The sequence below is a fragment of the Kogia breviceps genome, chromosome 3, assembly GCF_026419965.1.
Source record: "Kogia breviceps isolate mKogBre1 chromosome 3, mKogBre1 haplotype 1, whole genome shotgun sequence".
Taxonomy (NCBI): Eukaryota; Metazoa; Chordata; class Mammalia; order Artiodactyla; family Physeteridae; genus Kogia; species Kogia breviceps.
In genome coordinates, this window is record NC_081312.1 from 41,367,146 (window position 1) to 41,386,011 (window position 18,866).

General features: G+C 35.0%; 1 protein-coding gene across 12 annotated transcripts in view; it reads right to left on the reverse strand.

Moving 5' to 3' along the window:
- Nucleotides 1-18,866, reverse strand: part of PCNX4 (pecanex 4) — a 59,309-nt gene that overhangs the window by 13,016 nt on the left and 27,427 nt on the right. For 8 of the 12 annotated variants that reach the window (XM_059059641.2, XM_059059640.2, XM_067028388.1 and 5 more), the window contains 3 exons: nucleotides 16,772-17,808; nucleotides 16,216-16,402; nucleotides 3,057-4,097 (listed from right to left, as the gene is read on the reverse strand). In XM_059059641.2, coding sequence (XP_058915624.1) covers nucleotides 3,846-4,097; nucleotides 16,216-16,402; nucleotides 16,772-17,808 — 1,476 coding nt within the window. In that variant the 3' untranslated portion in view covers nucleotides 3,057-3,845. Of the gene's footprint in view, nucleotides 1-2,969; nucleotides 3,028-3,050; nucleotides 4,098-16,215; nucleotides 16,403-16,771; nucleotides 17,809-18,866 lie in introns of those variants that run through there. The other 4 variants (XR_010839537.1, XM_067028394.1, XM_067028396.1 and 1 more) reach the window with 3 other exon arrangements.

Consider the following 18,866-nt stretch of genomic DNA (forward strand, 5'->3'; position numbering starts at 1 on the left):
TAATCTTTAGCACCTTATAGTAGAAAACATGCATAGGCCATAATAGAAAATCAACAAATATTCCTTGACTATTTACTGTCAAGGGAGACGAACAGGGGAAGAAAAACATGGTTCTTATGTATAAGCAGTTCACAGTTTACCTGTAGACAAGGTAACACCCATAAAATAACTGGAATAGTTGGTGGAGAAGTTGGAGACCACCCTGGTGGCTATCTTTGGGAAATGGAGAAGGTGTAAATGATGGAGTGACACCATGAGGTACAGCAAGTAAAAGCAATGGAATAAATGCACACATGGCAAGATGGATATATCCTAGAAGCACGGTGATGAGTGAAGAAAGTAAATGATGACTGTAACAATTGTTTACATATACTTAAATTTATGTGCACAGAAGATAGTGCTCATTTTGCCCACAGGGGATCCCAGATAATGGAATTATTAAACACAGGCTTGAAAATTATGTTTGGTATATTTAAAGATATAAAACACAAGACTGAGAATTTCAGCAGCAGCCTAAGTGTCCACTGATGAATAAAGATGTGTGTATATATATATATATATATATATATATATATACACACACACACACACAATGTAATATTACTCAGCCATTAAATAAAGAAATCTTGCCACTTGATACAACGTGGATGGATCTAGAGGGTATTATGCTAAATGAAATATGTCAAAGAAAAATACCACATGATCTCACTCATATGTGTAATTTAAAAAGGAAAACAAAAGAGAAATACAGCCACAGAGAAAAAAACATGGGTGATTATTGTGGGGTAGGGGGCAAAACAGGTGAAGGGGATTAAGAGGAAAAAGCCTCCAGTTATAAACCCCTGTGAGTTTGTTCCTATTGTCTGTTGTTTCTCTTGGATTTTGCTCATGTTGTCTTATCTCTTCAGGTGCTTTATTTTAGACTGTCCAACATAAATATGAAAAATTATAAAAATAAAAGGTCCAGAGAAGATGTACATTTGCTCTGGGTAGTAGCTAGGTACACTACAAATCCAGGGTCACCTTAATCCAGTTTTAGGGATTAAAAAGATTGAAACCATCTATTTTTTTTGTTCACCCTCCTTCTTTGGAGAGCCCTGGACTCCATTTTTTAACCCTCTAACTTAGTAGCAAGTCTGCCAAAAGTGTTAGTTAATCTCAGCCACCTCTTCCTTAATTGGCAAATGTTCCTAGAAGAAAAGCAGCTCAAATGCTGAGGTCAGGTCTCTTAAGTTTTATTTTGCCTTGGATCTTGGTTGGTGATATAATTCTTCACTGTCTTATTGGTTCTCTGATACCTTTAAACAGACTTAAAAATATTATTTTGCCTAGCTTTCGTAATTCTCCGTGAGATGTCTCATGTGAATTACCTAGGCACTACTAAGGTAGAAGTCAGAAAAGCTGGTTTTAGGGCAAGTTCAATCAGGTCAGATATTCTGAATATATGAGATGGAAATAGTTACATATACAGGTTCAGTGCTAAGAAGAGAGGTTGAGTACATGTATTTGAACATCAACTTATTGATAATATTTTAGGTCTTGGGAGTGAATGAGATTGATTGTCTATGGTGAAACGTAGAATAAGAAGAGGGGGCCTGTTAAGAAATTCCAAAATTTAGACGTCAGGTAGAAAAGGAAAAGCAGCAAAGGTGATTGAGAAGTAGTCAGGGAGACAGGAAGAAAATGAAGATAATGTTGTGTTAGGGAAGCCCAAAAGAAAAAAATTCAAGGAGTTGTCAAATGTGTCAAATGCTACTTAGAGGACAAATAAGACGAGAACATAAAAGTAACTATAGTTGACCCTCAAATAGTGCTGGGGTTTTAATCTGCATATAATTTATAGTGGGCCCTCTGTATCCATGGTTCCTCCTTATCTGTGGATTCAATCGACTTTGTATCTTAGTATTTACTCCTGAAAAAATCCATGTACAAGTGGACCTGCACAGTTCAAACCCACGTTGTTCAAGGGCCAGCTGTAGTTGGTTTGACAATATGAAGGTAAATAATGACTTTAATAAAAACTTTCTTCATTTTGGGGGATAGTAGAGATGGCCACACTGGAATGTTTTGACAAGTGAATGAAGATGAGGAAACTTGGCCATGAAAAGAAATGGAGGGACATGGCAGCAGTTTGAGAAAAATTCATGGTAAAGGGAAAGCATGGCTTGGCACTATTATAATACTGAAAATCTTTAAACAACTTAAAATGCCCATTATTTGGGGGACAGTCTAATAATTTGTCATATCTATCAATGTTATACAGTCATTAAAACTGATAGTGTTTTTAATGATATGAGAAAATTTCCCTAGGTGACAAAAAAGGTATATAATTTTCCAGCTAATAAATCTCAGTTACATAAATCATAAGCCTGAGATCTGAACTCAGATGTAACACCAAACCTTATCTTATTAACTATACTATATTGCTTCCCCCAAAATGACTTAACACAAGACTCGTGAATTCATTAATTGAAATTAGTCCAAAAAGCTATCCTTTAACACTGCTGTATTGAACTGTTCCACTTAATAAAGGAATAATAGTAATAAAAACCTAATTGGTACATTTCAAGTAATTTCAATCATTACTAAAGAGAATGTATTACTGTACTACCTACTCAGGAGACTACTACAGATTAAATAATGGGTACTATAGACAGAAATAAATAAGGTGTAGAGGAAATTCATGTCCCAAATGATGCAGATTCATTGTTCATCCTCCTTATAAGTACCTGTGAAAAGTTCTAAGCAGCAAAAGAGTGAAAATAAAAGCCTGATCACATTATGAAAAATTTTCTCCCATCTCTTTCTGCCTTTAGTTCAAACACCTTAAGACACTAGTAACTGGTAGTCCTACCGGATAAGTCATTCTTCAGAAGCAGTATATTCAGTTGAAAAGAAATGCATAAGGAGCCAGATCTACAGAATGGCCTCTAACAGTCATAATCAATTACCTTAATGTTGCTAATCCTGTGAGTATTCACATGATGAATGGGATGAACTTTTCCTTTCAAACATATCAAAAGGATACTTGGAAAAAAAAAGATTTTTTTGGAAGATATTTTATTGAAAATTTTTAAGGTTTCTGAATTGAAGTATATGAAAAGAAAATGAATAGATTATATGAAACAGACCATGTTAAATATTAAAATAGCACAAAGATTGAAAATACTATAATTTTTTTTTTTTTTTTTTGCGGTACGCGGGCCTCTCTCACTGTTGTGGCCTCTCCCGTTGCGGAGCACAGGCTCCAGACACACAGGCTCAGTGGCCATGGCTCACGGGCCTAGCCGCTCCACAGCACGTGGGATCTTCCCGGACTGGGGCATGAACCCGTGTCCCCTGCATCGGCAGGTGGACTCTCAACCACTGCGCCACCAGGGAAGCCCTGAAAATACTATAAAATTTAATATTTCAAATAAATATATATACATTTTTTAAGCTTCAGTAGGATCCATTATCTTGACTTAAAAACACTGATATGTGTATCTTTTAAGCATGTAAAAATTACACAGTTGTTGACTTCTCTAAGGCAAGTCACTTATCACACATTTAAGAAAGCATTAAAAAATTCATTATATAATCTTACACAAATGTTTTGTATTTACCAAAGCCTACCACACTCAATAGGGCACAAATATTGGCCGACTAATTTTAACTTTTATGTTAGACATAAAGTTGTTGGTTTAAACCATTAAGATACCTAAGAGAATCAACTTTGTAGAGTTTAGCTTTTCTTAGGCATCTGACTTGTGGGAGGAGAGAGAGAAGTCCAGTGAAGTTATGAGGAATCATATTGTTAATTTTCTAGATATCTCATTTGCTCACAATACAAGTTAAAATGGGCTCTAAAACAAATGTATATGGAGAGGTTTTGAAGAATAAATTGGATATCCCAGGGGAGGATCAGCCGCTTGTACTGTAAGGTTTCTTAAAAGTAGTGGATGAGCTTGTATACTATAACGTTCCTCATCATCATTGGTGGCATAAAGCAATTCCCATGAAAGATTGGCCCACTGACCTCTAACAGCTTCAGCATTTAACTTCCCAACTTGGATCAATAATTCTTGAAGGGTAAGTACTCTCCCAGTGTAAACTCCCTGTAAAGAATAAACGAGGTGGGAGGGAAAGCAAAAGAAAAGAGATTATATTCAGGCCTTTATTTATAAAATTAGAGAAAAATTCCATTGTAGTTAGGCAAACTTAAACAGAAAGTAGTGTATCAAAATGTACATGAGTTGCTTGTCTTCAGAATCAAGAATCACATCTATCTGATTGCTCTCCAAGTAAATGCAAGAGAAAAAAATTTCCTGGTAGCCACTGCACTCACTTCTCTTTATACTTTCCTCTCTATTCCCTCATCCCATCTGGCCTCAGCAATGCATAAGTCATAAATACTAGTCAGTGAACAATCATCCAGTAGGCTCTCTTCAAAAGCAGCTTTATTGAGATATAATTCACATTTCATATAATTTACTGATGTGAAATGTATAATTCAATTACTTTTTAGTATGTTCAGATACATACAACTATGTCCACAATTGTAGAATATTTTCATGACCTCAAAAAGAAACCTTGTACTCTTTAGCTATTATCCTCCTATCCCTTAATTTCCCCAGTCATTAGCAACCACTAATGTATTTTCTAATCTAATGTATTTGGAAATTTTACATGAATGGAATCGTGTGGTTTTTCGTGACTGGCTTCTTTAATTCAGCATGTTTTCAAGGTTGATTCATGTTGTAGCATGTATCAAGTAATTCACTCCTTTTTATGGCCAAATAACATTCCATTGAATGAATATACCACTATTTGTTTATTCATTCATCAGTTGATGGACAGTTGGGTGTGTCCATCTTTCAGCAATTATGAATAATGCTGCTATATTTGAATTTTCATGTGGATTTATGTTTTCATTTATCTTGGGTATATAAGAGTGGAATTACTGGATCATATGGTAACTCTATGTCTAGTTGAAAAAATGCCAGAATGTTTTCTGAAGTGGCAGTACCATTTTACATTTCTGCCAGCACTGTATCAGAGTTTCAATTTCTCCATATCTTCATCAACACTTATTATCTAACTTTTTGATTTTAGACATCCTACTATGAATGATGTCATTGTGGTTCTGATTTGCATTTTGCTGATGATGAATGATGTTGAGCATCTTTTCATGTGCTTATTGTTCCATTTGTATATTTCCTTTGAAGAAATGTCTATACAATCCTTTGTTATTTTTAAATTGGGTTAAGTTATGCTATTTATGGTCTAGCCCTCTAGTATATTTTTCATTTAGTTCTTTTTTATAATTTCTATCTCTATTGATATTCTTTCTCTATTTGATGTGAGATTGTCATCATACCTTCCTTTACCTCCCTTTTAAAATTGAGATATAATTGACATATTAGTTTCAGGTGTACACATGATTCATTATTTGGATATATTGTGAAATAATCACAATAAGTCTAATTAACACCCATCACTTCTTGAGATGAGAACTTTTATGATCTACTCTATTAGCAATGTAACAATATACAATCAGTATTATTAACCATACTGTGCATTGCATCCCCAGGTCTTATTTATTTTGTAACTGGAAGTTTGTACCTTTACCAATTGCACCTACTCCCACCCTCTGGCAACCACCAATCTGTTCTCTGTGTCTGTGAGTTTGGTTTTCTTTTTAATTTTTTAGATTCCACATATAAGTGAGATCAAATGATATTTATCTTTGTCTGACTTATTTCACTTACCATAATACCCTTAAGGTTTATCCATTTTGTCACAAATGGCAAGATTTCCTTTTTTATGGATGAATAATATTCCTGTGTGTGTGTGTGTGTGTGTGTGTGTATTTTCTTTATCCATACATCCATAGGTATACAGGTTATTTCCATGACTTGGCTATTAAAAATAATGCTGCATTAAGCATGGGGGTGCAGGTATGGTTTTGAATTAGTGTTTTCATTTCCTTTGAATAAACATTCAAAATTGAAATTCCTGGATCATATGGTAGTTCTATTTTTAATTTTTTGAGGAATATCCATATTGTTTTCCATAGTGGCTGCATTAATTTACATTCCCACCAAAAAAGGATTCCCTTTTCTCCACATCTTAGCCAACACTTGTTATTTCCTGTCTTTTTGATAAGACCCATTCTAACAGGTTATGAGGTGATAGTGGTTTTCATTTGCATTTCCCTCATGATTAGTGATGTTGAGAACCTTTTCATGTCCCTGTTGGCAAACTGTATATCTTCTTTGGAAAAATTCATATTCAGTCTACTTAGATCCCCTGCCCATTTTAAAATCAGATTTTTTTTTTGCTATTGAGTTATATTAGTTCTTTATATATTTTAAAACATAATAACCCCTTATTAGATATATGTTTTACAAATATTTCTCCCACTTTGTAGATTCTTTTTATTTTGTTGATTTCCTTTGCTGTGCTGAATGAAACTTTTTATTTTTTAATTTAATTTAATTTTTTTTTTTTTGCTGAGCCACACAGCATGTGAGATCTTAGTTCCCCAACCAGGGATCAAACCTGTGCCCCTGCAGTGGAAGTGCAGAGTCTTAACCACTGGACTGCCAGGGAAGTCCCTGAATGAAGCTTTTTAGTTTGAAGTAATCCCACTTGTTTATTTTTGCTTTTGTTGTCAAATCCAAAAAATCATTACTAAGGCTGATGTCAAGGAGCTACCACCTATGTTTTCCTCTAGCAGTTTTATGGTTTCAGGTCTTACATTTAAGTCTTTAATCCATTTTGGGTTAACGTTTGTGTATAGTGTTAAGACAGTGGCCCAGTTTTCATAACACCATTTATTGAAGAGACCATCTTTCCCCCATTGCATATTATTGACTCTTTTGTCATAAATTAATTGACCATATATATGTGGGTTTATTTCTGGGCTCTCTATTCTGTTCCATTGACCTATGTGTCTGTTTTTATGCCAATACCATACTGCTTTGATCACTATGGCTTTGTAATATAGTTTGAAATCAGGAAGCATGATGCCTCCAGTTTTGCTCTTTCTCAAGATTGCTTTGGCTATTTTGGGATCTTCTGTGGATCCATACAAAGTTTAGGATTGTTTGTTCTGTTTTTGTGAAAAATGCCATTGGGATTTTGACAGGGATTGCACTGCATCTGTAGACTGTTTTGGGTAGTATGGACATCTTAACAATGTTAATTCTTCCAACCCATGAGCATGGAATATCTTTCCATTTATTTGTGTCTTCAATTTCTTTCATTGATGTCTTATAGTTTTTAGTGTCTTTCACATTCTTTTAAAAATTTACTCCTAGGTCTTCCTAACTTGCCTTTCTGATAGTTCATTATTAGTGTGTAGAAATGCAACATATTTCTGTACATTAAGTTTGTATACTGCAACTTTACCAAATTCATGGATGAGTTCTAGTAGTTTTTTGGTAGCGTCATTAGGATTTTCTATGTATACTATCACATCATCTGCAAACAGTGACAGTTTTACTTCTATCTTTCCAATTTCGATTCCTTTAATTTCTTTCTCTTCTCTGGTTGCTGTGGGTAGGACTTCCAATACTATGTTGAATAAAAGTGGTGAGAGTAGAAATTCTTGTCATGTTCCTTATCTTAGAGGAAATACTTTCAGCTCTTCACCACTGAGTATGATGTTAGCTGTAGGCTTCTCATATATGGCCTTTATTATATTGAGGTATGTTCCCTTTATACGCACTCTGTTAAAGAGTTGTTATCATAAATGGATGTTGAATTTTGTCAAAAGCTTTTTCTGCATCTATTGAGATGATCATATGATTTTTTTTTAAATTGAATATAGTTGGTTTACAATGTTGTGTAACTTTCAGGTGTACAGCAAAGTGATTCAGTTATACATATTCATAAATACATATATATAATATATTCTTCAGATTCTTTTCCATTATAGGTTATTACAAGATATTGAATATAGTTCCCTGTGTGATACAGTAGGTCGTTGTTGTTTATCTATTTTACATATAGTAGTGTGTATCTGTTAATCCCAAACTCCTAATTTATCCCTCTCCCCTTTCCTCTTTGGTAAAAATAAGTTTGTTTTCTATGTCTGTGAGTCTATTTCTGTTTTGTAAATAAGTTCATTTGTATTATTATTTTAGATTCCACATATAAGTGACATGATACTTGTCTTTCTCTTTCTTACTTCACTTAGTATGATAATCTCTAGGTCCAAACATTGCTGCAAATGGCATTATTTCATTCTTTTTATGGTTAAGTAATATTCCACTCTGTATATATCTATGTATGTATATGTATGTATGTGTGTATGTATATATATGTGTGTGTGTGTGTGTGTGCGTGTAAATTGGGTTGGCCAGAAAGTTCATTTGGGTTTTCCCATAACATCTTACAGAAAAACCTAAACAAACTTTTTGGCCAACCCAATATATACTACATCTTCTTTATCCATTCATCTGTCGATGGACATTTAGGTTGCTTCCATGTCTTGGCTATTATAATAGTGCTGTTATGAACACTGGGGTGCATGCACCTTTTTGAATTAGTTATTGTATTTTCCAGATATATGCCCAGGAGTGGGATTGCTGGATCATATGGTAACTCTGGTTTTAGTTTATTAAGCAATTTCTACATTGTTCTCCATAGCAGCTGCACCAGTTTACATTCCCACCAACAGTGTAGGAGAGTTCCATTTTCTCCACACCCTGTCCAGCATTTATTGTTTGTAGACTTTTTGATGATGACCATTTTTACTGGTGTGAGGTAATATATCTCACTGTAGTTTTGATTTGCATTTCTCTAAAAATTAGCAGTGTTGAGCATCTTTTCATGTGCCAGTTGGCCACCTGTATGTCTTCTTTGGAGAAATGTCTATTTAGGTCTTCTGCCCATTTTTTGACTGGGTTTTTTGGTTTTCTGATATTGAGCTGTATGAGTTTGCATATTTTGGAAATTAATCCCTTGTCGGTCTCATTGTTTTGCAAACATTTTCTCCCAAACCATGGGTTGCCTTTTAGTTTTGTTTATGGTTTTCTTTGTGTGAAAAAGCTTTTAAGTTTAATTAGGTCCCATTTGTTTATTCTCCTTTCATTTCCATTGTTCTTGGAGACAGATCCAAAAAATTTGCTGCGATTTATCTCAACGTGTTCTGCCTATGTTTTCCTCTAGGAGTTTTATAGTATCTGGTCTTAAATTTAGGTCTTTAATCCATTTTGAGTTTATTTTTGTATACAGTGTTAGAGAATTTCTAAATTCATTCTTTTATATGCAGTTGTCCAGCTTTCCCAGCACCACTTATTGAAGAGAATATCTTTTCTCCATTGTATATTCTTGCCTCCTTTGTCGAAGATTAATTGACCATAAGTGTGTGGACTTATTTCTGAGCTTTCTATCCTGTTCCATTGATCTATGTGTCTGTTTTTGTGCCAGTACCATACTCTTTTGATTACTGAAGCTTTATAGTATAGTCTGAAGTCAGGGAGCATAATTCCTTCAGCTTGTTCTTCTTTCTCAAGATTGTTTTGGCTATTCAGGGTCTTCTGTGTTTCTCCATACAAATTTTAGAATTATTTATTCTAGGTCTGTGAAAAATGCCATTGTTAATTTGATAGGGATTACACTGAATGTGTAGATTGCCTTGGTTAATACAGTTATTTTAACAATACCGATTCTTCCAATCCAAGAACACGGTATATCTTTCCATCTGTGTTGTCTTCAATTTCTTTCATCAGCATCTTACAGTTTTCAGAGTACAGGTCTTTTGCCTCCTTAGGTAGCTTTATTCCTAGGTATTTTATTCTTTTTGATGCAATGGTAAATGGGATTGTTCCGTAAATTTTTCTTTCTGATATTTCAGTTTTTTGCGTATAGAAATGCAACAGATTTCTGTATATTAATTTTAGATCCTGCGACTTTACCAAATTCACTAATGAGCTCTAGTAGTTTTCTGGTGGCGTCTTTAGGGTTTTCTATGTAAAGTATCATGTTATCAGCAAACAGTGATAGATTTACTTCTTCCTTTCCAATGTGGATTCTTTTTCTTTCTTTTTCTTCTCTGATTGCTGTGGCTAGGACTTCCAAACTATGTTGAATGAAAGTGGAAAGAGTGGGCACTGTCTTGCCTGCAAGTCCTTGTCTTGTTCCTGATCTTAGAGAAAATGCTTTCAGGTTTTCACCACTACGTATGATGTTAGCTGTGGGTTTGTCATATATGGCCTTTATTATGTTGAGGTATGTTCCCTCTATGCCCCTACTTTCTGGAAAAAAATATTTTTTTTTAATCATAAATGGATGTTGAATTTTGTCAAAATCTTTTTCTGTATCTACTGAGATGATTTTTTTTTTTACTTAATTTGTTAATGTGGTGTATCACATTAATTGATATGCAGATACTAAAAAATCCTTGCATCCCTGGGAAAAAATCCCACTTGATCACGGTGTATGATCCTTTTAATGTACTGTTGGGTTCAGTTTGCTAGTATTTTGTTGAGCGTTTTTGCATTTATATTCATCAGTGATACTGCCTGTAGTTTTTTTGTGTGATATCTTTGTTTTTAGAATAGTTTCAGAAGAATAGGTGTTAACTCTTCTCTAAATGTTTGGTAGAATTCACCTATGAAGCTATGGTCCTGGACTTTTATTTGTTGGGAGTTTTTAAATTACTGATTCAATTTCAGTACTGGTAATTGGTCAGTTCATATTTTCTATTTCTTCCTGGTTCAGTTGTGGGAGACTGCACCTTTCTTAGAATTTGTCCATTTCTTCTAGGTTGTCCATTTTACTGGTGTATAGTTGCTCACAGCACTATCTTATGATCCTTTTTGTTTCTGTAGTGTCAGTTGTAACTTCTCCTTTTTCATTTCTGATTTTACTGATTTGGGCCCTCTCCCTTTTTTTCTCGATGAGTCTGGCAAAAGGTGTATCGATTTAACTTATTTTTTCAAAGAACCAGCTCTTAATTTCATTGATCTTTTCTATTTTTTAAGTCTCTAATTTATTTCTGCTCTGCTCTTTGTTTCTCTCTCTCTCTCTGTTTCTTCTAACGGTGGGTTTTGTTTGCTCTTCTTTTCCTAGTTCCTATAGGTGTAAGGTTAAGTTGTTTGAGATTTTTCTTGTTTCCTGAGGTAGGCTTGTATTACTATAAACTTCCCTCTTAGAACTGCTTTTGCCACGTCCCACAGATTTTGGATCATTATATTTTCATTTTCATCTGTCTCTAGGTATTTTTTAAATTTCTTCTTTGATTTATTCAGTGATACATTAGTTTCTCAGCAGTATATTATTTAGCCTCCAGGTGTTTGTGGTTTTTTGCAGGTTTTTTCTAGTATTGATTTCTAGTCTCATATTGTTGTGGTTGTAAAAGATGCCTGATATGATTTCAATTTTCTTAAATTTACTGTGACTTGTTTTGTGGTCTCACGTGTGATCTATCCTGGAAAATGTTCCATATGCACTTGAAAAGAATGTGTATTCTGCTGCTTTCAGATGGAATGTTCTGTATACACCTATGAAGTCAATCTGGTTTAATGTGTCATTTAACACCAGTGTTTCCCTATTGATTTTCTGTCTGGAGAATCTGTCCATTGATGCAAGTGCGGTAATTAAAGTCTCATACTATTATTGTGATACTGTTAATTTCTCCCTTTATGTCTGTTAATATTTGCTTTAAGTATTTAGGTGCTTCTATGTTGGGTGCATAATATTTACAGTTGTTACATCATTTTGTTGGATTGATCCCTTGATCATTATGTTGATCCCTTAATCATTATGTAATGTCCTTCTTTGTCTCTTGTTACAGTCCTTGTTTTAAAGTCTCTTTTGTCTGAAATAAGCACTGCTAACCCAGCTTTCTTTTGGGAAAACAACCCCATTCACAACTGCATTAAAAAGAATAAAATACCTAGGAATAAATCTAACTAAGGAGGTAAAAGACCCGTACTCATAAAACTATAAGATATTGATGAAAGAAATAGAAGATGACACAGACAGAAAGAGATATTGTGTTCATGTACTGGGATAATTAATATTGCTAAAATGACCATACTACCCAAGGTAATCTACAGATTCAATGCAATCCCTATAAAAATACCAATGGCATTCTCCACATAACTAGAACAAATAATCTAAAATTCGTATAGAAACACAGAAGACCCCAACTAGTCAAAACAATCTTGAGAAGAAACAAAGCTGCAGGTATCACACTCTCTGAATTGAAATTATATTACAAAGCTACAGTAATCAAAAGTATGGTACTGGCAAAAAAAACAGTACATAGACCAATGGAACAGAACAGAGAGTCCAGAAACGAACTCACACATATGTGGGTGATTATGACAAATGAGACAAAAACATACAGAGGGAAAAAGACAGCCTCTTCAATAAACGGTGTTGGGAAAACTGGACAGCTACATACAAATGAATGAAACTGGAGTATTCTCTCATATCATACTCAAATTCAAAATGGATTAAAGACTTAAATGTAAGACCTGAAACTATAAAACCTCTAGAAGAAAACACAGGCAGTTAAGTTATTTTACATGAGACTTAGCAATACATATTTTTGATATGTCTCCTCAGGCAAAGGAAACAAAAGCAAAAATAAACAAATGGGACTACATCAAACTAAAAAGCTTTTGCACAGTGAAGGAAACTATAAACTAAACAAAAAGGCCACTTACTGAATGGCAGAAGATATTTGCTAATAATATACCTGATAAGGCATGAATGTCCAAAATATACAAAGAACTCATACAATTCAACATCAAAAAAAGAAACAACCCAATCTAAAAATGGGCAGAGGACTTGAATTGACATTTTTCCAAATATGTATAGATGGCCTAAAGGCACATGAAAAGATGATCAACATCACTGATCATCAGGGCAAGGCAAATCAAAACCACAATGACATATCACCTCACAACTGTCAGAATGGCTATTATCAAAAAAACAACGAATAACAAGTGTTGGTGAGGATGTGGAGAAAAAGGAACCCTCACACACTGTTGGTGGGAATGTAAATTGGTGCAGCCACCATGAAAAACAGTAAGGAGATTCCTCAAAAAATTAAAAATAGACCTACCATATGATCCAGCAATTCTGCTCCTGGGTATTTATCTAATTAAAAGAAATATAGGACTTCCTTGGTGGCGCAGTGGTTAAGAATCCACCTGCCAATGCAGGGGACACAGGTTCAAGCCCTGGTCTGGGAAGATCCCACATGCCACGGAGCAACGAAGCCTGTGTGCCACAACAACTGAGCCTGTGCTCTAGAGCCCAAGAGCCACAACTACTGAGCCCGAGTGCCACAACTACTGAAGCCTGTGTGCCTAGAGCCCATACTCCACAACAAAGAGAAACCCCCTCAATGAGAAGACCACGCACCACAATAGAGTATCTCTCGCCCCCTGCAACTAGAGAAAGCCTGTGCACAGCAACAAAGAACCAATGCAGCCAAAAATAAATAAATTTTAAAAAGAAATATATGCACCCCTATGTTCACTGCAGCATTATTTATTATAGCCAAGATACGGAAGCAACTTAAGTGCCCATCAATAGATGAATGAATAAAGAAGATGTGGCATATATACAATGGAATATTAATCAGCCATAAAAAAGAATGAAATCTTGCCATTTGTGACAACATGGATGGACATAGAGGCTCTTATGCTAAATGCAGTAAGTCAGACAGAAAAAGACAAATATGATTTTGTTTATATTTGGAATCTAAAAAAAAAGCAAATGAACAAACATTTTTAAAAAAACAAACAGAAACAGTTATAGACATAGGAAACAAACAAGTGGTTGACGGAGGGGAGGGAGAAGGGGAAGGGGATTGAGAGAAGAAAGAAATAGATGAAGATTAAGAGGTACAAACTTCCAGTTACAAAAAAAATTTATTCCTAGGTATTTTATTCTTTTGATGCAATTGTAAATGGACTGTTGTCTTAATTTCTCTTTCTGATAGTTTGTTATTGTAGAGTATAGGGTTTTCTATATACAATATCACATCATCTGCAAATAGTACCAGTTTTACTTCTTCCTCTCCAATTTGGATGGCTTTTATTTCTTTTTCTTAACTAAAGTGCTCTGGCTAGGACTTCCAATACTATGTTGAATACAAGTGGTGAGAGTGGGCAACTTTGTCATGTTTCTGATCTTAGAGGAAATACCTTCAGCTTTTCACCACTGAGTATGATGTTAGCTGTGGGCTTCTCATATATGGCCCTTATTATATTGAGGTAGGTTCCCTCTATAATCACTTTGTTTCCCACTTTGTTTAGTTCTTTAATCATAATTTCCCTCAGTCCTTTGAACATATATATAAAATGGTTACTTTGATATCTTTGTTAAACCTGACATGCCGTTGATCTCACAGGCCATTTCCATCATGTCCCCCCTCCCACCACCCTACACATGGGTCAGACTTTCTTGTGATGTTTTTTTCTTTTTTTTTCATATCACCTAATTTTTGTTAAAAACTGAACATTTTAGATAACACTGCAGCCATTCTGGGTACTGATCCTCTCTACCCCACACCCCAGGGCTTGTTATTATTATCTGCATATTTGCTTAGTGAATGGCTGGATGACTTTAGTGAAGTTAATCCTACCTCCCATTCAATTGTGAAGTCTTTGATATTGTTCCTCAGGGAGTGCAGCCTTGTGAGTGCCCAGTTATTATGGGATGGCAGTGGTTTTGGCAAGGTTCTCTTTGTTAAATGCTCACACCCAGCTGGTTGCTCTACATTTTCAACAATGACCTGGGACCTAAACTACTCCAGAGTGATCCAATTAGATCTGGGCTCCTTTGAAAGAACAGTTTTGGAGGTCAGTGTTTGAGATTTGTTTTGACCCCAGGAGGACTCTTCTCCACTGTTTCTTTCCCTGGTTCTCTCTGTTAATCTACCTGGCCTGCAGTTCAGCTGAGACCTCTAATGATTTTACCAATTGCCTCTAGTAACTTTCACCACCACCTCCATTGTTTTTTGAGGAACATCTTAAGCTTCAGTGTGTCCACACTATATGCAAATGAAGTCACTTCCTTTGGTAAGAGATCTAGAGCTTTTTTTTTTAACGGTCTGCTTCTCCCAGTGGGCAGAACTCTGAGCCAGAGCACTGGAACTTGGGGGTAAGACAATGGCACACTTCTGAGTAACACCTATGCTTCAGGACATGTGTTTGGTAGAGGGGGAGCAGTAAACTCAGGTCTTCTTGGCTTGCCTCTCCCACTGTGGAACATTCACAGACAAGGGGGATCAGGCCCCGCTATTGTCAGTGGCACCAGGCCCAGGTAAAGCCTCCATCCAACAAGTTGGGGGTGGCCAGAAGGGAGTTCCAACCTCTTGATTACACATGCCCAGAATCAAGACTCACAATAGGCAGGTGGGAGTAAGATAAGAAATGCTGAAGTCCTTCCTCTTCTGGGAAAAGAGTCCTCCAACTGGGAGCTGAGGGGAGAGGGAGCCCTGTGTTCTTGGCCATACCAGTCTGAGTGGAGTTTCTGTCTTGCTGAGCTGGGAGGGAATGGGTCTTGGTTCAAATAATGTAGTCTCTAACTGTTCTTAGGTCTTAGCAGATTTTCTTTAATAAATGTTTATTTGCTGTATGCCCTTAGGACCATTTCTCAGACTTTAAATGGTTGTTTTTTAAAAATAACTTTCATCATTTTCAATGGGAAGCACATGTGCAGTAACACTACATGTGGAACCCACAATAAGCTCATAACACTGAATCTTTCATATTGTGCACACTCAATGACATTTTAAATGCAATGAGAACAAGTACTAAATCTTAAAAAAGGCATTCCTTATTTAGAGTCTCTCTGAATTTTCACAAGTCAGACTTGCTTACAAATTAATTTTTCTTCTAGGATTCAAATCCAAAGTAATAATTCATACACTTGAATTTGCCATATAAATACAAGCCATTTAGTCAAATATGCTATAGCAAATTACATTTACTTGACTATCTTATAGCTCAGTTACTGCATAATAGCTACACAACATTCTTTATTGGCTCCTATTAGCTATGCAAAAGTAAATAATCAGTCATTCTAGGACTGGATTATGTTGGCCATAAAGTCATGATTACAAATACCTTAATACTATAATTAATATATTTATACCTAGAATGTTATCTCTATCACTTAGATTAAATACTTTATAACTGATTTCTATCCTTTAAGGTTAATAAACGAAAATGTTTAAAAACACATTTTTAACCTTACCATATTAGGATCATACCCCAGAGAAAACAAGTATGGTTTTTCTTGTAAAATTGCTTCCTTCCACTTTTCATCAGATACCGAACCAATGTACCAGTCACTTTCATATTCTTCAAGGCAGTTAGTCAGCTCTTTAAAGTCTTCTATTGGACCTAAACTCGCTTTATCAATCATTAGTTTCAGAGTATACCTAAAAAATGGAGAAACAAAGAATTTTAGAATTTTTAAAATCAACTTTATAGATGAAATGATTTTTAAAGACACTGAACTGAAATCATACATATTTCAGAAAAAAAGATCTGGGAGAAATGAGAAGAGTTAAAGCAAAACAATCCAGTAAGCCATACAAAAAATAGGTTCTCCACATAAACAAAAAGAAAGTACAAATTTAAGTGTGCTCCCAATATAATCAGAGTACATACCAAGCATTTTTCATTTTTTGGAAAGTGATCATTTTTTAAAATTAGAAATGAAAGAGCATCTCCTTCTAGGTTATAAAAAAAAAAATCAACGTTTTTTTGGCCAATGTTACAACTTGTATGTAATCAAAATGAATTACCTGAAAGCTTTTAGGGCTAGTTGGAACAGTTCTGGCTTTTCTGTGAGCCAATCCAAGGCAAGAGACCAAGGGAAAACACCACTGTAGACTCTCAATATATGACCAGGACTAGGAATCATATTGTCTACTCCAAACAAACTAAAATAACAAGTCATTACTGCATGAACATAAAAGTCTTTTAAAACTCTGTCCTTTGCAATTTCTTCCACTACATTTGAGGCATTTTCTTCTGAATGAAAACATTCTAACTGCCTTAAAACAAAGTGGTACCAGTCTTCTGGAAATAATGAGCTCATCTCCTTCACTTTGGAATTAGGCAAACAATTAGATATCCACTCTTCAGGTAAGCTTAACAAGTGAGAATGAGAACAACTGAACTCCATGAGAGGGATGTATGCCATGGCTTCTTGTTTTCCTTTGTCAGTAGCAGGGTATCCCAATGCAACTGCTTGGTAAAGACTATTTTCAGTAACTGTGCCTGTAGAATGTTTATCAACCCTCTGTGATTCCACTAATCCTGGAATAGGCAAATTTATACCTGGCAAAACTTCCAACTGATCTTTTTCTTCTTTTCCTTTTTTGATAGTTGGCTCTTCACCAAAAACATCATCAGACCAGTCATCCAAATTTTCTGAATTTAAATTATCTGTGTCTTCTGGGGATTCGGTTTGTGGTGAAGTATTCAAAGGAGGCAGGATTATTAGAGATGCTTTTCCTTTATTTTCAGTTTTGTGAACATTTTCCTGCATGTTGGACCTTCTGGAACAGTACTGAAGAAGTATCCACACAAGCACTTTAACAAGGTCACCTTTAAATTCTTTTAAGTTGTCATGGGAATCAATTATGCCAGACAGGACATTCCTGGCATCAGAATAGAGTTTCACAGGCAAAACAGTACAGGGTGTCAAGACATTTCCAAAGTGTTCATTAATGGAACATACTCTTGCATATTCTTCTTGTTCAAAGGCACCTTCAAAAACTTCGTCAACTCTTCGAGCTTCAGCAGTATGACAGGATGTCTCTTGCAATTCTAACCCCTAAAGAAGTAATAAGAAAATACTTGAGTTTATGATCACTTATTACACAGAGAAAAGTAACTAGTTTTGTAAATGCTCATGGATTGGATTCTCAAAATAAAAATAAGCAAAATGCAAAAAAAATCTTTAACCCAAGAGCTACACCTTAATTCAAACTTAATGACACTTAATACATTTGATGCTGTATACAGACATGAAAAATAATGCTATATTTTTAAAGAAATTTTAGAAATTCCACTGGAAATTGGCAAAACAATTTTAATGAGTATGACCATAATTTTAAGACTGTACGTCAAGGTTGAATCACACTTGTTAAAAACTTTTAAAAATTATACAAATTTGGGGGGGAGCAAAATTGGAACTACACAATATGCACATCAGCTTTGTATCCTTTCCATCCTACTTTATATGAGAGCAGTATTCTACTATATGGATATGCCATAACCTAACCATTCTTTTGTTCCAGTTAAAAAAATTATAATAACATAATAATAATACAGATTTATGTATTTGATTATTATCTATCTCCTCCAACTACAATATAAACTCCACAGAGCAGCTCTCTTTTGGTTACTATTGTATCCTCAGTGCCTAAACTAGTACCTGGCACACAGTGAGGGAGGCAACAAATATATGCCGAAAGAATGAATATTATGAATATATCCTTATATAAATTTTAAACCCATTTTGATTACTTGCCTAGAAGGAATTACTTGAAGAGGATACATCAGGTCACTGTTTACTATTATTATTATTATTATTGCTTATTTATTTATACATCTTTACAAAACTACCAGTGATTTTAATAAAAGGCAATGCTGTTAGGTTGTATTATGATCCAGGGAAAGAACACAGAATGTGACATCAGAATCTGCTTTTAAATCATGGCTCTGCCAGATGCTAGTACACAATCTTGAGTAGGTCACTTAACCCCTGAGATTCCTTTTGCTTCTCTTTCAAAGAAAATTAACCCTGGCACATAGGGTTGTGAAGAGTAAAGCAAGTAATGAAAGTGCCTTGTCAAATTTAAAGTGTTATATAAATGTTAGTAGATGGTA